At 32.4% G+C, this 21,818-nt stretch overlaps 1 protein-coding gene across 10 annotated transcripts in view; it reads left to right on the top strand.

Annotated features, from left to right (window-relative positions):
* DLG1 (discs large MAGUK scaffold protein 1) overlaps positions 1-21,818 on the top strand; it is a 258,605-nt gene that overhangs the window by 218,700 nt on the left and 18,087 nt on the right. For 4 of the 10 annotated variants that reach the window (XM_073895197.1, XM_025876292.2, XM_025876262.2 and 1 more), the window contains 7 exons: positions 1,710-1,886; positions 4,688-4,754; positions 8,745-8,844; positions 15,898-15,939; positions 18,470-18,520; positions 19,421-19,522; positions 19,764-19,936. In XM_073895197.1, the coding sequence (XP_073751298.1) occupies positions 1,710-1,886; positions 4,688-4,754; positions 8,745-8,844; positions 15,898-15,939; positions 18,470-18,520; positions 19,421-19,522; positions 19,764-19,936 (712 nt within the window). Of the gene's footprint in view, positions 1-1,709; positions 1,887-4,687; positions 4,755-8,744; positions 8,845-9,534; positions 9,569-15,897; positions 15,940-18,469; positions 18,521-19,420; positions 19,523-19,763; positions 19,937-21,818 lie in introns of all 10 variants that reach the window. The other 6 variants (XM_025876309.2, XM_025876279.2, XM_073895220.1 and 3 more) reach the window with 2 other exon arrangements.

Below are 21,818 nucleotides of genomic sequence, written 5' to 3'. Positions count from 1 at the left end.
TGTGTGTGTGTGTGTGTGTGTGTGTGTGTGTGTGTGTGTGTGTGTGTAATGGGATATTACTCATCCAAAAAAAACACGAATGATTTCTTTGCCTTTTGCAACAACATGGATGGAGCTAGAGAATATTATGCTAAGTGAAATTCGTAAGTCAGAGAAAGACAAATGCCATACGATTTCACTCATATATGGAATTCAAGAAATAAAACAAATGAACATAGTGGTGGGGAAGAGGGAGAAAGGCAAACCAAGAAACAGACTCTGAACCACAGAGAACAAACTGATGATTACCAGAGGGGAGGTGGGTGGGAGGATGGATTAAGTAGGTGATGGGGATTAAGGAGTGTACTTGTGTTGAGTATGGGTGTTGTATGGAAGTGTTGAATCACCATATTGTACATCTGAAACTAATATTACACTGTATATTAACTAACTGGAACTTAAATAAAAACTTTAAGAAAAGATAGGTTTAAAAAGTTGGTTAACACTCGGGGCACGTGGCTGGCTCAGTTGGTTAGGCATCTGCCTTCAGCTCAGGTCATAATCCTGGAATCCTGGGATCGAGCCCTGCGTCAGACTCCCTGCTTGGTGGGGAGCCTACTTCTCCCTCTCCCTGTGCTGCCCCCACCCCGCTTGTGCTCTCTCACTCTTGATCTCTCTCAAATAAATAAATAAAATCTTTTAAAAAAACAGGGTAACATAAAAAGGAGTATGATTTGTATCCTAATTTCCAGTTGCCAAATTAGAACCAAAAAATGCATAAATTATATTATAAATGTAATTGCTAGGATTCTTTCCTTAAGAGAACTACTTTGGATAAGAATTTAAATATTGTACATTAAAGTAATAGAACACAATTTTTCTTTTTATCAAATTTTAAAAGATTAACATTTTGCAATTATTATATTAATACAGTATTTTTTTCCAAAATATTTGGCAGCAGTTAAAGTCATCTGTACTTAGTTTTCATCATTGTTACTGACTCTGAAAATTCTATTGACTCTAGCTTTGTGAACAAATGGAAGGAATAATTAACTGACAAAATAATCACTCTGTTAATCCATTCTTATAATCCACAACTAATGACTCAAATCTGTCAGGGAGTTTGTTTTACCCAGTTTGTATAGCCAAAATAAAGAGAAGATGCCTCTTAATATTTACTCTTTGTTTATTAATTTAGAGCAACTCTCTAGGTTTGTCTTCATTTTAGAATTCAGTATGGCTTCCCATTGGATTATATTAAAAGCATTTTTTAAAGTTTCTCATTCAGTACTGAGAGAAATAAGGTGTAGTATACCTAATTTTAAAAATTTGCTGTAAGTTAATTTTGCTATTTCTTTTTTGTCTCTTTGTCTTTCTGTATATAGTGCAAATTCTTGAGCTTGGCATTACTTTGCCTACTGTGGTATGTTGTTTATTTATCTGGATTATATACACTTTCAGAATCCTATGTTAACTTAATATTGGTAATATAACAAATATGGTGGGGGGCACCTGGGTGGCTCAGTCAGTTGAGCATCCGACTTTTGGTTTCAGCTCAGGTCATGATCTCAAAGGTTGTGAGATGGAGCCCCTTGTTGGGCTCCTCACTCAGCAGGGAGTCTGTTTGAAAATTCTCACACACTGTCTCTATCGCTCTAAAATATAAATAAATCTTTAAAACAAACAACAAAAACACCAAATAAACATGCACTTTTTTCTTCTTAATCTAGAGCCCTTTTTGATTATGACAAGACTAAAGACAGTGGCCTTCCCAGTCAGGGATTGAACTTCAAATTTGGAGATATCCTCCATGTTATTAATGCTTCTGATGATGAATGGTGGCAAGCCAGGCAGGTTACACCAGATGGGGAGAGTGACGAAGTTGGGGTAATTCCCAGTAAACGCAGGTAAGTATAAGTCCATTACAGTCTTACCACTTGAAAGTAGGGCAACATAGACAAATAATTGTTGATTTTTTAAATTATTTTACTGAGGGTGATTTTATGCTTAGTTTTCCTCATTACGTTTCACAATCATTTAATTTTGTTCACCTTATATTATAACCAGTGACATAATTAAAGAATATGATGCCCCCAAAGAGAAATCTCTCTAAAGCTCCTACTTAGTTGCTCAGAACAAAATAAATATATTTAAATAACTTTGCTATGTATCTGTACCATTGGAGGGAAAAAGATCTAAAAGCCTCTGCTTTATCCATGTAGGTGGCAATGAAACCTACTAAGTACTTTCAGGATTTTTGATTGAATTGCCTCCTTTAGACTTAAAAATTGGAAGTGTAAATCAAAAATTTTAGAAGTATCTGGTATTTGCTTCACATCTCTTTTCTTGCTTAATTTAGAAGTATTGGTGCATTCACTGGTCTTTCCTCTTTGCTTTTAACCGTTTATTATAGTGAGGCATACTTACTATCTACTGGCAAAAGTGGTTAAGTGGAGATAGTCTTTGAACAGGATGATCCCAGCATAAAGAACCCTCTCTAGGTCTATGAAATACTGCTGAATGTCCCTGCTTTTGTGGGAAAGCTATTAAAATGTCAGTTCATAATTCTCCCCAAATAACTTAATTTGTGAGGTCTGATTCGTGCAAATCATTGCCTGAAAGTCTTTTTAAGTTTTAAGATAGCCAGCAAAAATTGTTAATGAGACATTAATGTTTGTTCTAGCTGGTTAATTCACTTCAGGTCAAGCTTATGATGTAATATTTATTTTAAGAGTCTATAATTGATAAGTAGGCCCATTCATGTACCTATTTATAGACCTCTACCTATATATATTATTATTACTGTTTATAGAAGTTGAAGAGTAGGAATATTAAGGTATTACCAAGATTTTTAGTTATGGCTTTGGGATTTATGACTGTTCTTGGCTAGATCCATGTATTTAACAAGTTCCAACTATTTGGCTAGATCGTATATTTGGTAGCAACTCCTCTTTTAGCAATGCAGCCCTCAGCATAACTTTTTTCCTGGAATAGAACGTAGTCTACTTTAAATTCAGAAATGCTTCCTCTGCCTCTGTGCCTCATTGAGTCAGTAGAAACCTCACATCTTAAATATCAGAGTCAGAGTTCCTAAAAATTGTCTTATCCTTTGGCACCTCCTATCGTGCATAGGCTTTATGTGTGCCGGCAACAGATGAGAAATACACTGACTTTGGTGGAAAAAGATTCTTTTCATTTTGTATATGTGCTGCCGAAGCGAGCACAAGATTCTTTTCATTTTGTATAAAAATTCCATGAAGTTGGTTTTTAAGTCAGAAGTACTGCAAGAGACTTTTAAGACCTCTCTAAATTTCCAAATTCATAAATAAAATTATGGAATATAGTCTTTCTTCCATAAGCTAATATGAAACCACAACTAATTATGCCATTTCATTCTTGAATGTATTCAAAACTTGTATTTTCTTAAATAGAACTGTCTCTTAGACCTCTTTACTTCTAATAATAGCACAAGGAATTGTGGTTACTATAGTTCTCAATTCTTATTCAGGAACAGTATTTACAAATAAACAATTTAAATCACTCAGCTACTTAGTGAACAAGGTAACGATGAGAAACAAAGCCATTTTTGAGTTGTAAACGTTTACTCACTAAATGTTAGTTTTGCTGTGCCCTCAGTAAGTGCCTAGGCAAAATTACAAATTAGTTAATCATGCGGACTCTCTAATCATGTCATGGATTGTTCTAGAATAGTAAAAACAAGTTTTAAGTCCATGAATGCTAAGGTTCTTCTGTACCCACAGTAAAACTATATCGCTAGATAATGAAGAAAATGCATTTATTCATAGACTATTTTGGTAAGTTTTTCTGCTATATACTAACATAATTGCTATGTTGAAATTAAGGATAAAAAGCTTAATTGACATGAAATTTTACAAGGTTCATATTGGTATTACAATCTACATGAAACATTTGTTTTGATGTAGTTTTGTTGGCTTACTTATTTTGAATAGTTAACACTTTAACATGGTTCAAAAATCAGAAGATCTAAAAGCTATACAGGCTTCCTCTTAACCTTGTACTCCTGGCACCCTTTTCATTTTTAGAGGGATAACTAAGGTTACCAGGTCTTGTATATCCTTCCACAGATATTTTAAAGCTCTTTAAAACTCTTTTTGTATACTATAATTGGTTATTTCATGTATTTACACAAATCTGTCACTGGAGTTAAATTCGATTTTTGTATTTCCCATTTTTTAATAAAAATTTCAGAGCTATAGAAAATTAAGTACAAAAAGAAGAATAGTACAAGGAACACCCACATATCCTTCACCTACTTTCACCAATTGTTAACATTTTGCCCTATTTGCTTTCTCTCTCTTATGCTTGATTTTTAGCATATATGTATGCCCCATGCTAAGCTAATATGGAGACAACAGTAACAAACAAAATCCAGAAAATTGCTAAACTCACAAGTGGTTCCTCATAATAATTTCAGTATAATTATGGAATGTGAGTGCATCTATAAGTACACATGTACTGTATTTTGATACTTCACAAGTGGTTTTGTTTTGTAATGAGACCTGTATTTCATTTTCAGAAACTATAATTTTGGGATACAAACCTAGACAGTTACTGAAGGTTTTAGAATATAAAAATGCCCCATACTAAAGTATCAGTTCTGATGATTTCTAATTAGACCCTTAGATATTTTGGTGTACTTTAAAAATAGCATTCTATACTTTGACAGAGTTGAGAAGAAAGAACGAGCCCGGTTAAAAACAGTGAAATTTAATTCTAAAACAAGAGATAAAGGGGTGAGTATATGAAATATCTTTTTCTAGATATTAATGGTTGAGAATAATGGACTTTTTCATAATTCTTGCTGGAACTACACTATTAAAATTAGAAGGATTTTGCCATAAGAGTTAACTATCAACAGCTATTGCCATGATGCTTTGTAATAGTAGATGCTGAAGTAAGTAATTTATTAAATTAAAGCATTCATTTTATAAACCTTTCCAGATGATCAAAACTGTCATTTGATATATTCTTAACAACATACTTTGGTGAGATTATTTTTACAAGTGAAATAAATTCAGCCTTCCTTCAGATGTCCAGTTAGAAACTTATATTAATCATAATAGCTAATTTAATAATGCATCCTCTCAGAAAATATGCCCAGAATATTATTAACTAGGTCATAATGTGAGTTTTATTTCCCTCCTTCATGCCTAATATAATTTATTAAGAGAATCCATGCTTTTAAATATTTGAATCAATATGAATTTTTATTTTGAAGGAATAAAGAAAGGGACAGTAGAGGACGAGTTTATATAAAGATGGTCAAGAAATACTTCTAAATTCTTCCATATATAATTTTAAACATGTTTTTGTTTTCATTTTAAGTTCTGCTTGAATCTAATGGATGCCAGTAGATGAAAGAGATACTGCAGGCTTTGTCCTGTGCTACGTGTATAATTAATACAATGGGATATTATAGTAATAGCCTGAAGAAATAAACTGAACACATATGTTGCCTTGAAATACTATTCATAGGAATATCTTATGTTTGTTTTTTTTAATCTAAAGCAAAAGTTATACATCTTTTGATCATATTTCAAATGAATGTAGAAAGTTAACTCAGCAAATTAATTAATCCTATCATCTGTACTTCTCTGATAGCACTAAGCACTCAAACTTAAAGGCTTAAAATTTAAGATAAGCAGTATCCTTGATCAAAGAAATTAAATCTAAGTAAATTGTATAATGTATTCAATTATTTTATCAATGATAATTTCCTTTAAAATTTCAGCTTTCAGAGAATAAAAAAATTACATAGTGTGACCTGAAGCAATATTTAAAATAGAAATTTGGGGGAGGGAAAAAATCCCAAGTAACAGGATTTGAAATCTATACAATGCTTTTTGTGCTTGTTTTATACATGTCCTTAAAAATAACCTAGTAAAATACATAAAATACACTGTCAGTGTATTGAAAATGAGGTTGCATGTTATAACTTTTCTTTCATACTGTAAGAAGTTAACTGAATTAACGACATATTTAAATCTTAGTCTTGTTTGTTGACTGTAACCAACCTTATACACAGTCACTGTGTCCTAACACAGCACCAGAAGAATGCATGATACTGAGTGGGGTAAAAATACGCTTGCCATTGATGCAGAACTGCATTTCTTTCTGTACTACCATCTCCCATTCTGAGTTCCTCTTTTCCTTTCCTTACATGGTGGTTTATGGACTCATTTCCACTGCAGACTTATAACATTTCAGTTTCTCATTAACATTTTTAACATTCATTTAGCTATTTTGACATACCGCATATAGAAATTTTATACTTTATATATGTATCATGATTTTGTGATTTTTTTATCAGTTCTTATATTTATTACACTATCTCTCTTGCAATATAGCATTAATAACAAGTAACTAAATAAGAGTATTTTGTATTGAAAATGTAGACAATCCAAAGGTAGTATATTTCTTCAGTTTTGTGGCTTCCCTACACATATTTATCTTCTTTGCTTTGTGCTATTTTCACTTTTAATAAATTCTTCATCTGGAGGACATTAAATATAATACAATTAATTATTTTCTTAACTAACAGGCATTTCTTTCTGTCCTATATTATGATATCTTTATGATATCTCATTTTGGCTAATTGCAAAGATATCAAAAATCAAAACATTTTAAACTTCATGTTTCTTTTGGTTGTTTGCTGTGAAACTGACTCTGACCACTATATATGCAGTAGGAGGGATAAATACCTTTTATTAAAAACATAACAGTTTTATTATATACCAGAAAAATTATTACTAAATTCATTGACGATTTCATGAACAAGAAGATTTAGTCCTTCCCTAAATTAGGTTATCATAAATTTTTCTCTATTGAAACTTAAGTTTTCTTCATTTCTCTTCTCTAAAATTTGTATCCAAGCAAAGATTTTTATTTAAATAATGCTACTTGACAGTTACAAGTTCAAATTTCTTGACAGTATTTTTCTCATCAACTTAATTTTTAACTTCTGCTTAGCGTTATCAGAGCCTTCAAATTTTAGGATTGAAATCAAGACAGTCTGTTGGACTAACGAACTATGAATTTATTAATCCTGAATTATTGATATGAAAAGGTAAAAATAAAAGTTTAGTCTTGTTTTTGTGTTAAGATTCCCACCCAAACAAATCCTTTCAAGTAATAGAATTTGACCAACAATTACTTAATCTACCTCAGCACCTTAATTGCCTGGCATCACATGCTTAAAAATACAAGCATGCCAAAACATACTTCCTGGTGTGGATATACTTCAAAATAATGATAGCATTTTATGACATTGGATTAAACTCAAGAAAAGTCAGAACAAGATTTTTTATCCTTTATATTGTTCCTGCTTCAAAAAGTAATAATTCCTAGTGTCATTGGTAGGTCAGGCCATTTCCTTCAAGACATGGATGTCTGTGACAGAAATTACAAAAGAAGTTATCCCTCTTTAATAACATCACCTTTCTTTATACAGCATAGTTTTAAATCTGTGAAGGCACAAATGGGACACTGAAAAAGGGAAAAAATCTGTTTCCAACATCTGTGTAGTAAGGGACATCAGATCAGCTGTGCAGCTCCTGCATAGCAGGTCTGTATAACTGTTAGAATCTTCATTGCCTTTTTGGCTTCTAGAAACACCTAACTTTTTATTCCCTATTCAAGATGTGCCAGTGAATTAAATCTGGTTCTAGTTTATTTATACTTTTAAAAATAGATAAATATAGTAGAGCTTAAAGAAAATATAGTGGAGCTCAAAGACAAATAAACGAGTTAGGATGGCATTCAAGTTGGCCAGGAGAGCTCTTGACTCTTCTTTCTTGGTGGGATAGCATCGATAAATCTTTTGCTGGATTCTCTGTGCTTGATGGACCCCTCTTAGTTTTCTTCTCATTTTCTGATTTATACCATAAGCATTTAGTTACCTTTTTTCTCTTAAAAAAAAAAAAAAAAGATTGGTTCATTGTTTTTAAATATTCAGCACTAGCAACTTTCTCGGTTGTTTTGGTTTTCTTTCTTTTTTTTTTTTTTTTTAAGATTTTTTACTTATTTGTCAGAGAGAGAGCGCAAGCAGGGGGAGCGGCAGGCAGAGGGAGAGGGAGAAGCAGGCTCCCCCCTGAGCAGGGAACCCAAGGTGGGACTCGATCCCAGGACCCTGGGATCATGACCTGAGCCGAAGGCAGTCGCTTAACCCAGGTGCCCTTGGTTTTTTTTTAATAGTGGCTTTTTGTTACCTTATTGGAGCCACAAAAAAGGGTAGGGAGGGAATATGCTCAAGTCAGAGGAAAATGAAGATTATTACCTACTGCTTAAAAAATACTTGAATAGCCTAGAATAACAATTTAAAATAACTTCTATAGAGCACTTCATACCTGGGAATCTTCTAGAAAAATGTGGATTGATAAGAACAGATATTAGCTCATTTGTACTATAGTAGTAGCTAATTTGAGTTACTCTTCCAGTAGCACTTACTCCTTATTTCTAGGTATTTTTTTTAATCAGGTAGCACTTATTCCTTATTTCTAGATATTACTGAATTACACTGTAAATTTTTAAATATTTTAAGTTGAGAAATGTTAGAATTAGAGGAGTTAATACAAAGTTAGAAATTCACTTTGTGATTAATAAAATTCATATACAAACTGCACACTGTGGTCACAAGAGTCAGCTTCCACAGAGCTGCTAGGCTGGGCCTTTGTACACACAGATAGTAGACATCCCTTTGTTTTGCCCCTCCTTCTCTTCTTCAGCAGTCATTCAATGACAAGCGTAAAAAGAACCTCTTTTCCCGAAAATTCCCCTTCTACAAGAACAAGGACCAGAGTGAGCAGGAAACAAGTGATGCTGACCGTAAGTATGTGGATCCAGTGGTCAACTGAAAATAAATGTAGAGGGACCTACTGCCCTGCAGTTGGTTGTTACCATGGAGACAGTTTCAAGAGCTGCAACAGGTTACCAACTGTCTTAACCAGGAGCAACTTAACAGACATAAATTAATTTGCATACCAATCTTAACTTTTTCTGGCACCTTTGGAATTCTTAATTTAAAGTTAACAGTATTTTTAAGTTATGTGTTTAAAATAGAATTATTTGATGTAAGGGTTCATAGAAGAAACACTTAAAATGCTTTCAAAGACTATTTTAAAGGAAACTTAGATACCTGAGAAGCTACTTAATGATTTCTAGGTATAGCATTGACAGTCTTGGATACAGATCTTCTGGAATCATCCATTTTATCCTATGTCTTCAGTACATGTAGACAATCTGAATTTTACTTTTAAAATAACAGGAAATAATATCAAATTTTGCTTCTCTACCCTAAATCAGCCCCTAAGCTAGAACTTTGATTCCTTTAGTACATTACATTCAGCTGCTAGCTTATTTCAAACTTTCAGAAATCTACAAAAATTCTCTAAAATATGTACACCTGTAATGGTCTTGGAACTGTCTCTTATTGTAGCACCAATTTTATGCATTACTGACAACTATTTTCTTTGATTATCTTTTTATTGCTTGCTCTCTGGGAACTACTCTCTACAGGAGATCCCTGACGACATGGGATCAAAAGGCCTGAGTAAGTGATCAAAATACTCCCAAGTTATTTTTTAACCTCCATCTACAGAACTACCTTTTTCAGATACATTTTGAGATTCATGGTAGCGCCTTTCTGGCATGAGGAGGTATATGATTTAGATTGCTTTTAGACTTTCCATATTAATAATGTGCTTGGGATTTTTATTTCTGTAATACATACCTTTTGTTTTTCTAATGCTCCATTTTTCACATGTCATTTGAAAAACTCATAATTAGGTTTTCATTTTTGTAGTTTTTATGGCAATTACTTTTGCTAGGGATTTTTTTTAAGCTTTTTAAAATAGTACTACCTGCCTACATTATTAGAATGTAGAAAATAATCTTGCAGTTTTATGTCCACCGGGTTTTTTGTTAAAACAAGTTAAAATCACTTTGATTCTGTGTTAGAAAAGCATTGCTATAATGTGAAACTCTAAAATATAATGAATCTTAATAGAAAAGAATTGTGGACCTCAAATTCAAGTAACAGTTGATGTAGGGGGATGGAAATTATAGATCTCTTTTTAACTCTAAAATATAATGAATCTTAATAGAAAAGAATTGTGGACCTCAAATTCAAGTAACAGTTGATGTAGGGGGATGGAAATTATAGATCTCTTTTTCAAGGAGGTTGTAAATTATTTAAAGAATTATAAGAAATATTTTCCTTTGTTTTTCCTTTAACCAAGATGTCAGTGGTTTTGGGTTTGTCTTGTTCTTATTTAATTTTCTAACTAGTACATAATCTTCATATGAAACTTGGTACAGTCTGGTATATAGGAGTCATTCAGTAAATGTTAGAGTGAATGGATGAAACAGGTCATTTTTTAGCAAACAAAATTTTAAATTTAGGTGTTCTCAAAATTGATAGTATATGAAAGTTTACCGAATATTACTAAGTTATTTTAGGTGACAGCGACTCATAGAAGTAATCTCTTAGACAAAAGTTTTTTCCTGGATAGTTCTTTCTATTTGGATTATTAAGCATATTGAAAACTTACTTTTTGTAATTCATTGGTCATTAAGGATATAACCAATATCGGGGCACTTGGGTGTTTCAGTCGATTAAGCATCCAACTCTTGATCTCAGCTTGGTTCTTGAGCTCAGGGTCATAAGTTCAAGCCCCACATTGGGCTCCATGTCCAGCATGTTAAAGAAAAAAAAAATATATATATATATATATATATGTATATATATATAACCAATATCTTTTAACTTTCTAAGATCTACATTAATAAACATTATATTTCATAGAAGATTTTTTCCATGATTTATGCTAACTTTATACTGGAATTTTAATCTAAAGTATAGGTACTTTTATTTCAACCTTAACAATTAAAGGTTTGTATTAGATTGGCGGCAGTATGCTTTATATGTAATTATTTCTATATAGACACACTTGGTTATTTTTGCCTGTGCGTTTTTACGATTCAGCAAGAGCCACAAATTTACTATTACTGGTGGTACCCTTTTTTAATCTTTTACCTTTGGGGAAAATAATCAGTGAAAATCTTTAAAACTGGAAAATATTTCCATAGATTCTTAATGCTATAGAATTTATTTTGAGAATGATGTGTTTTAGAGGTGGTATGATTCAGCATAAAAAAACCCACAGATTTTTATTATCTGCTAAATCATTAGAGACCTGTGGAAAACTCATTGGAAAGAAACTAAATGGACAGTTTGTTTACTATATTAATATTGTTATGATGGATGATAATTACACCTTGGCCACATCTTATTTCCATCTCTCATTTTGACAATTGGGATTTGAGAATGGAAACAAATGAAAAATAGTAACTGATTATCAGTGTCCTTTAGAAAAGGATTTAATTTTCTGGAAAGAGACTTAAGATCCCTTGAATGATGGGTTTTGTGCTTCATCTCACAGGAACTAAGATAATTTATTCACCTGGTAACTTGATAATCAAATGAAGGAGACAGGAAAATATCAGTAAAAATTCTAAACCTGGATAAAACAGATGACTAACAGTTGACAAGGTGCCAGTTATTATACAACAGAAAATGCTGGGAAAAGGGTGGTCAGGGACTTTATTTGTAGCCTCAGCAATCTATAGTCTAAAGTTCCAAATACAGCAAATAAACTAAGCAGAACCTTGTGAGATTTTAATAGAAAGAAATGTGTGACTCATAGGTATTCCCTGAAACAGGACTCATGAAGGGACTGAGAAGAAAAGGCATAAATTATTTCAGAGAAACAAACCCGATGAAGAAATGGAATAACACTGGATATCAAGAAAGATGTACATCTACACGTAATTTCATATAACCTATGAAAAATAGGGTATTTAATTGAAGAGGAGAGAAACAAAAGTGTGATGCCCTGAATACTTTTCATAGACATGAGCTCAGTGATTCTACAAAAGAGAATCAAATAAATCATTGATTTGCCCTGTTGAGAGTAGAGGAAACAATGAGAGAATTTGCCTTTCCAATCCTAATTTTGACTAACAACTAACTAGAATATGATGGAAGTGTGAGAGAATGCAAGTAAATCATCATAGCTTGTGAAAAGCTAGAAATAGAAACGTGTACAACTTGTATATCTTAAGGCAACTTTGAAAAAGGTGAGAAGGAAAATGTAAGATTCCTTTAACAGAGACTAAAAAGAAGTTCAGGAGGGGCTCTGTAAGGTGCTCAGAAGTGAAATCATGATACACAGTTTCAGACGAGGTTTGTACCTATAGTTCAATTTTTACAGCTTTCCATTTTGTAGAACACCTCAAAAACTCTTGTCAGGCACATAAGGAAAATATATGTAATGGGAAGCCTTTCTTCTCATCTCAAAGACTTACAGAAACAAAGTTGTGTGGAGCTCTTAGATGCCAAAACCAGACTTATTTTTATTTGTATAAAGAATAAGTGTAAGAGGAGTAGTATTGCTTAAGATTAGTGATGTGTAGGTAGTAGTTAGGGAGAGCAAAGAAAAGGCATATGATACCTTCTCAGGAAGAAATGTTTGATTAGAAGGGGGAGACTTAGTTAGATTTAAAATGGCTGTGGTCATCAAACATCATAAACAAAATCAGAATTAAAACTTAAAGAATATACCATGTATGTCAAAGGGATAATATCTTTATGAACTTCTAACAGATCAGTAAGAAACAGACTAATTCTTCATTCGATAACTGAACAAAGGATGTGAGAAGAATGCTCAAAAAATAACAAATGAAATGAGTATATAAAATACTTAATGTCCCCAGTAATCAGTAAACAAAATGATAATATCTATCCATCATCTTGACAGACATTTCTTTTAAAGGAGAACCCAGTGGTAGAGTTGTATGAAATGACTAGTTTTAATATATTAACATTATGCGTATCTGGAAAAGTATATCTTTTGATATACTACTAATTCCTCTTCAAGGAATTATCCTAAGTATGTAGTCAGAGATAGAGATAAAGGTTTATATATCAGGAAGTTTATTTTAATTTTATTGAGAAATTACAGTCAAAAAACTTTGAAACCATCCTAAAATGTCTTTGTATTTGGGAAGTGGTTAATGAAGTATGATTTATCTGTATTTTGTAATATCATATAACCATTGAAAATCATATTAAAACATGACATGGGAAAATGCTCATGATATAAATTAAAAAGAATATGAAACTGCATATATTATCTAAGACTTGTAAATAAACATATATTTAGGGCTATTTTGAATAGTGTTGCTTTGAACATTCTTGCACATGTCTTTTGGTCAACATATATATGTCTTTCTGTTGGGAAAATACCTGGGAAAGGAATTGCTGGGTCATACATACATACATCTGTGGGGCTTTAGTAGTCACTGCCAAATAGTTTTCCATAGTAGTTGTACCAATTTCGCCACCCTCAGTAGTATATGAGTTCCAGTTGCTACTTACCTTCTCTGTGTTTGGCATATCTGTTTTTAGGTTTTTTTCATTATAGCCATTCTGGTGGATGGTAGATATCTGTTGTGGCTTTATTTTGCATTTCGCTGATAAGTAATTACAGGGAAAAATTACAAGGAAAACTTGAACACCTTTTTATATGTTTACTGGATATTTGAATACCTTTTTTGATGAAGTTTCTTAAAAAATATATTTTAATTATCAAGAAGAAAGCATTTTAGGGCGCCTGGGTGGCTCAGTTGGTTAAGCGACTGCCTTTGGCTCAGGTCATGATCCTGGAGTCCCAGGATGGAGTCCCACTTCGGGCTCCCTGCTCAGCAGGGAGTCTGCTTCTCCCTCTGACTGTCTTCCCTCTCGTGCTCTCTGTCTCTCATTCTCTCTCTCTCAAATAAATAAATAAAATCTTTAGAAAAAAAAAAAGCATTTTACCTTTCTAATAAATACTCCCCCACAGTGATGATGATGTTATTCCAAGGGCCGTGCTTTGAATAGCAAAATTTTATTGTAGAGTTACATATAAGGATACGTGAAAGAACTTAAAGAATTTGATTGCATAACAGCTATCGGTAATCTTAAAGAATTTGAGATGAGTAGGAGAAGTCCCCAGAAAAGCCAGAAAAGAGATTTGTAGTAGCTTTAACTTTTTACTATATAACGTGCCAAATATATTCAATAGTAGAAGAATAGTAAATTAAAGCCTGCAAGTATTCATTTACCCAACTTCTGTAATTGTCAACTCATGGTTAATTTTGTCTCTTCTATACTCCCCCTTACTCTCCCCCTTCACTCACTCCATTGCAGTAACTAATGTTTCTCTCTTTTATGTATTAGAGATTGTAGAGTACAATACTAATCCTAATACAAATTTATAAGAATTTTTTTTTATGTGTCATTCCTACTTTGGGGAATGAATTTTAAGGAAATAGGACAAGAGATTAAAAAGTTGTATAAATGAAGACATTCCTAATTATTGATGTTGGTGGAAAACAATTTAAAGCAAACTAAAATGTCTGAGTAGTAAGTAGTAAGGTAAATTATGATTCATCAGTTCAATAGAATATTATGCAACAATTTAAAATGATTGTTTCGAAGTACATGTAACATGGGAAGAAATTTTTAAATACAATTTTTAAAAACTTCATTTTGCATGTGCTTGTCATATGTTATTCAGTCTTACAATTTTTAATGTCCCTGCTGTATTTAAAATATTTATAATCATAATTAAGAAAGTTATATCCTTACACCTGAAACTAATCCAACACTGTATGTCAGCTATACTGCAATTTTAAAAAAGGAAGAAAGAAAATTATATCTTGTCTTTGCAGGTTAGAATAACAGACTTATTTTTCACCATGACAGCAGTTCAAGAACTATTATCTTCATTTGAAATCTTACATTCTACCATTCTCAGAACTTTTCAGTAGTGCATCTTGATTTTAGGAGACTCTGTGGGTGGTATGGTACAGCAGATATTTCTCCTCAAGCTGTTTTCTTACCCCTTAAAATTTTTTTTCGTTTGCCTCACATAAGAAATTTAGATTTCTCTTTCTCCTGTGGACAGTTTTGTTTTTTAGTTTTTATAATTTATTTTATTTTATTTTATTTACTCTCTGGACATACTTATCGAGAGAACATTCAAGATTACATTTACATGGGAAGAGTACCTGGTGTTTACGGAACAATCAAGTTATGAAATGGGGTCACTTTCAAGGAGAGGCCAGGCAATTTGCAAGTAGATGTATTTGCTTTATCTTTTTTGTTTTGCAAAGCAGCCAGTGTCAATTTTATCAAAACAGAGCTTCTCAGAAATACTAGTCTATTTTAAAATACAGTCCCACCTTCTAGAATTCCCTTCCGTTTGACTTTTTTTTTGGAACATATGCATCTATGACATCTAAAATGTTTTATCTGTATGATCTCAGAGACCTGGATTTTCGTTTCTCTTCAGGAACAAAGAAGCTGAACTAAAAGCAAGATCATTTATTTTTTTAAGATATCCCTTCATTAAAATGGGCATCTGTTTGCTCAAATATAACTTATCTCTTTTGTCGGTCATTACTGTTTTATAAATTAAATGGTGCCAACTGCATTTTCTCTTTTTGGGTTCTGTGTCTACATTTGGACCAATTTAGGATCACTTTGCCCTCTTTGTCATATTCTACTTGATTATTTTTCATAGATTTTGTTCATAAACTGTGTTGTACAGAAATGGAGCATTGTCCTTAATTACACAATTTCTTTCCTTCCTAATTCATATTTAGGGGAAAAAAATTTTCAAAGAAAATCAAAAATGCTTTTTAAAAATTCTTTGACTTTGTGTGATTTATATCTCAACATTTTGTAATGTCGCCTTGTGTTTATTTTGATAATTTGCTTTTTTAAACTCATGACACTGTGTTTTCTTTATTTTTTCCATTGTCCTGCAATTTCAGAGCATATAACTTCTAATGCCAGCGATAGTGAAAGTAGTTACCGTAAGTGTTTTAAGTTACTTTTCTTTTGTAATCACGAGTAACATATATCCTTTGGGAGTTTTTTGTCTTAGTGATGTATTCTAAAAACTGAATATCAGATGCTTAACATTTTAAAATCAGAGCCAAGTAAAATTCTGAATTGAAAAATAAAGTCATACTATGTACAAAAGTTAACAAAGTTCCAAAATTTTAAATAAAATTCTAAAATCCTCTTTACAAACAGTGCTATTTGTGTACATAGTGCGTGTGTGTGTGTGTGTGTGTGTGTGTGTGTGTGTGTCTTTTACAAGAAAATATCTAGTTAAATGAGGGGTAAACTTGCATTTTGCCATTTTCTTTAGTAAATATGTTTTTAATATGAGCATTAAAATGTTTTTCAAGGGGCGCCTGGGTGGCTCAGATGGTTAAACATCTGCCTTAGGCTCAGGTCATGATCCCAGTCTCCTGGCTCAGCGGGGAGCCTGCTTCTCCCTCTCCCCCTGCCTCTCTCCCCCTGCTCATGCTCTCTCTCTCTCTCTCTCAAATGATTAAATAAAATCTTTTTAAAAAAATTTTTTAAATAAAATGTTTTTCAGTAGTGCTAAATTATAGTTAGCTTTATTTCCTTTTTTATTCTTTGTCACCAGTAATGATCTAGATCAAGTTATTGTTTACTACCAGCTTCTGGTGAACCTAAACGATGAAGGAAAAATTTTCAACAGTTGCTCATACAATAATACTGATTTCTTTTTTGGTGTCCTTATGTTACATTTTTGCTATTATATTGTTAAGTGAACTGTAAGCATCTGGAGTTTTTTAACAGATTTGGACATGGTAGGAGAGGGGAGTACATGAATATTATCAGTTGTACCTTAAAATTAAAATTGCTTTTCTAATTTTTTTTTACTGCTGTCTAATATGAAAGTAATCTTGATTACAGATGAGTATGGCTGCTCAAAAGGTCCATCCTGTTAATATCAGTCTCTGATATTTTTCATGTTGACAATATATACTTTTAACCCTCATTCGATTGGTTGTTTTTTGCATAATAGTTACATAAGGATTTTCTTTTTTTGGTGTGGGAATGTGATTTCTTGTTAATGTTTTATTAACATATAATCAGAACTCACCATAGAGTAGTTGAGTAACTTTCTAGACTTAAAAAAAAAAAAAAAAAAAGAGGTAACGAAAGTATATACTGTCTGTCTCACCATTTGCATGAATTGTTAGGTGTGGAATATTCAAGTTGCATGTTTTTGCTAATATGTAAACCCTGTTTTACATATAGTATTTTTAAAAGCAGCTTGTTAGGTATGTTTTTTATATATTATGACAATAAAACAGTAAAATACACTTTCAAAGCAGGAAAGAATACTTTTAAAGCAATGAAATACACTTTTAAAGCCAATATATGAGTTTAAAAAATCTACAGCTGCATATGTATGGTATAAACCAGTGCCAAATTTAGTGAAAAAGTTGTTATAGAATCTTGATAATCAAGGAGAAAAATCCTCAAATATGTTATCCAACATTGATTGTTTTCATTGAACCACTTGAAGTAACAGTCCTTCCTAGTTTGTTTTCTATACGTGTGTGTGTGTGTGTGTGTGTGTGTGTGTGTGTGTGTGTAAGAACTGGAATTTTTAAGTCTTTCAGTTCCTTTCGCTGAGTCAAGATACAATTTGTAGAGTTTTTTATTGACGATATTATTAAGCTCTAAACCTTTAACTTAATCTTAGAGGATTTAACTTCTAAAGTGCTTTCAAATCAAAGCAAAATATATCTTATTTCATTTGCTATCTATGTGATTCATAGTTGGAGTGGGAAGGGAAGGATTTAGTTTTATCCAAAGCTTTTTTTTTTTTGAAGATCTAATTGGCTTTTTAAGCAATTAATGAATTGTGCAGCATCCCATTCCAGCAAGTAGAAGGGAGCACCTTTATCTAAAGCTTTTTAAATTCATTTTAAATGAATTTATTTTTTAATTGAATAAATGAATTATTAAAGCAATTAGTGAATTTTTTTCATCAGTGAAATAGTGACAACAGTTTTACCTTTACATTACAATTTTATTATAGTTATAAATAAAAATTATATATATCCTGTTACATATTATATCTGGTGGGACCAAAACATCAGCATATTCTTAATAGCAGTAAATTACATAAATACTCACATATGTAGAACTTTTCATTAAAGTACTTATCTTTAAGAGACTTAATAGTTCTTAGCTTCTAAATAAAAAGTAGTATCACATACATGACGTCACAAATGAAGATTTTAAATAGATCTAATGATAATGTAAAACAGGATAACAGAAAGGTAGTTGTTAAATAGCACATTTATATTCTGCTTTTACATTTATCAGACTTACCCTTATGACTTTATAATTTGCTACTTTTTTAACTTAATCTTCCCATAAATAAAGTACCTTTTTCTACATCTTTGCTATTCTCTGAGGAAAGTCCTAGCAATTTATATGTTATGTATGAAGAATTAAATTAGCATTAGTTATCTTAATAGATTTTCTCATCTGTATTTTGACTAATAGGTGGTCAAGAAGAATATGTCTTGTCTTATGAGCCAGTGAATCAACAAGAAGGTTTGTGAAGCCTATTGATGTTTTATAATCTTCTAGAAAAATATACTTCTTAGTTTAAAAAATAGGTCTAACTCCTACCTCAAAATAATTCTATTAGAATTTTGTTAATATTTTTTTCTGTAAGTATATATACAGAAATTTGCTATATATATTTTATGAAACATGGTTTAGTTCACAGTATGTTGAAATCTAGTCATTTTATTTTGTTTTATAATGCTGTTTTATTTCCTAAGCAACTTATTTCTAGTGCTCATGATAGTGTCACTGTCCTTCAGTGACCCTTGTTCAAAATTTTGCAAAAATCTTGATCTTTGTGTTTTTCATCTCCCTTGTCCAGTTTCTAGGCCCTATTTATCTTCTCTCATATCTTCCTTATTTATAACCTTCTTTTCATCCTTCCTACCATAATGTTAATTCTGGTTCTTACTATCAATCTCCCTGTTTCTAACATGATCCCTTACAATCCAGTGTAAGGTGTAATCCACTTCTATTAGATCATCTTTCTAGATCACGACTGTGATTATATCAACTCTTATGCCCAGTTTCTTTTTTGCCCTTCTTTGATCTGCTTCCTACCAATTTCTACTTCAAAAAGGATCAGTAAAACACTAAACTGTGTTTTCTCATTTGTAATGAGGTGATATTAGCAATGTATAGAAACACTGCTAAAATTCTGGATTTAACTTGGTTGAGTTATCAAGTGTATGACTTCCAACGGGAGACTGACTTGTTTAAGATCTTAGTAAAGGTTTATAAACTAGCAAGTTAGGCATCATTGATGGGAAAAGAAAAAATTTTTAATATTTTTAATTTTTAATTAGGATACTTTTGTTCTCTGGTCTGAAGTACATTGATGTTTGTTGAGTATTTATTCCTTTAACATGCAGTTTATCTTTATAGTTAATTATACTCGACCAGTGATCATATTGGGACCTATGAAAGACAGGATAAATGATGACTTGATCTCAGAATTTCCTGACAAATTTGGATCATGTGTTCCTCGTGAGTAGCCCACATAAAAATTGTTAATTATTGCTCTTAACATTTTGTCATCATGTGTGGTAAAAGTAAACATTACCATTTTTTAATGGTTTATACTAAGTTATCAGGTATTCCTGCGTATTATTGTCCCTTTTTAAATTTCAGTTAATTGCCATTGTGTTGAACTTTACTATTATTGAAGCAGAAAATGGATTTGTTGTGTTTAATACTAAACACTTCCTCAAGTTATTTTCTGTTAAAGATACAACTAGACCAAAACGAGACTATGAGGTAGATGGAAGAGATTATCATTTTGTGACTTCAAGAGAACAGATGGAAAAAGACATTCAAGAACATAAATTTATTGAAGCTGGCCAATATAACAACCATCTGTATGGAACAAGTGTTCAGTCTGTGCGGGAAGTAGCAGAAAAGGTACGCACCAGGGGTGCCTGGCTGGCCCGTTCGGTAAAGCATGCAACTCCTGATCTTGGTGTTGTAAGTTTGAGCCCTATGTTGGGTGTAGAAATTACTTAAAAATAAGAGCTTTAAAAAAAAAGAAAAAGGCACCAAAGTGATCCCAGAATATAGTTTCTAATCTGATTGCCTTTGACAGTATAAAAGAATGATGGAATAGAAACTTCTAGTTCATATTTTTGAAAAAATATATGTTATAGCATTGATCATTTTAATTAATGTTATGAATTTATTCAAATGAATATTTGTGGCTTAGAAAAATGCATACAAAATGAAGTAGATCAGGGGTACTAGGTGGCTCAGTTGGTTAAGCATCCGACTCTTGATTTTGCGCAGGTCACGATCTCAGGATCATGAGATCGAGCCTCACATCAGGCTCCACACTGGGCATGGAGCCTGCTATTTTAAGGTTCTATACATTTGCTAGACATAGACCTTGTATTTTAGCAATAGCTTTCTAACATCTAGCATAATTAAAGAGCTAAGACCAGCAGTGTTCATCAATAAAAATGAACCAGATGTTCAAGATAAGTGTAGTTGCTCCTATACAGAGACTAGACAAAACTTTCTCCTGGAGAGTCATATTTAATTAACAACAATGTAAAAAATACTCAGCAGTACTGTAACAGCAACAGATTTTCTTAAAACATCCTTCAGAGTAGTCTGATGATACATTGACATTGGGTTAAAGCAGTTTTATGGTGAAGCCAAAACATTGTTCTCCAGACACACTGCTATGCTTAAATTACTTTTTGGGCCTGGAAAATAAACATCAACAAATTGTCTTATACCTTTAAAACTAGTAGTTTAAGACCCAGTAATGGAATACCTATAAAACATAAAGCAGTAATTCAGCATCTCAGTTTTCCATCTGTAAATACTACTTTTTTTATATGAGATATACTATGAGAGGTTTGGTTAGCTCTGATCAGTTTTAAAAATTGAAAAAATGGAGATGTCCAGTGATGCCAAGAGTTTGGGAAAATAGGAAATCTTAGATATTATTAGTGGGGATATAAATTGATAGAACTTTTTTTTTTTTAAAGATTTTGTTTATTTATTTGACAGAGAGAGAGAGACAGCGAGAGAGGGAACACAAGCAGGGGGAGTGGGAGAGGGAGAAGCAGGCTTCCCGCCGAGCAGGGAGCCCAATGCGGGGCTCGATCCCAGGACCCTGGGATCATGACCTGAGCCGAAGGCAGACACTTAACGACTGAGCCACCCAGGCGCCTCAGAACTTCTTTTGAGAAGAGTTCGGCTCATACCCTGTGACTTAAAAATTTACTTCTTTTTTTTTTTTTAAGATTTATTTATTTATTTTAGGAAGAGAGAGCACGAACAGGAGAGGGAAAGGGAGAAAGAATCTCAAGCAGACCCCACACTGAGTGTGGTGCCTGACTTGGGGCTGGATCTCACAACCAACCTGAGCCAAAACCAAGAGTCCGATGCTTAACTGACTCTACCACCCAGGTGCCCCTCAAAAATTTACTTCTTGGTATCTAAGTAGAAATTTACTCAAGAGGATCATGTATAAAGGTGTTCATAGTAGCTCTTTATAATAGTGAAAAATTGGAATCAACAAAGGGAAGTGGTAATTATTACTTACTCATGCAGTGGGATATGGCAGCTAGAGTGAATAAACTATAATATTCACTAGAGAGGTGTATCTACATTAATAAATCTCAAAAAGAAGATACACAATATGATACTATTTATATAAACTAAAATATCAGAACAGCCTGTATAGTTTATGGATACATATTTAGTAAATATAAAAACGTTCATGGGAATGATACACATCTACTTCAGAAGTATACATAGACACTATACAATGGTTTTC

This window comes from Callorhinus ursinus, unplaced genomic scaffold, assembly GCF_003265705.2.
Source record: "Callorhinus ursinus isolate GAN/ISIS: 27379988/994484 unplaced genomic scaffold, GSC_fseal_2.0 scaffold1, whole genome shotgun sequence".
Lineage (NCBI taxonomy): Eukaryota > Metazoa > Chordata > Mammalia > Carnivora > Otariidae > Callorhinus > Callorhinus ursinus.
The sequence above is the reverse complement of the archived record's forward strand: the minus strand, read 5'-3'. Positions and strand labels throughout refer to the sequence as shown.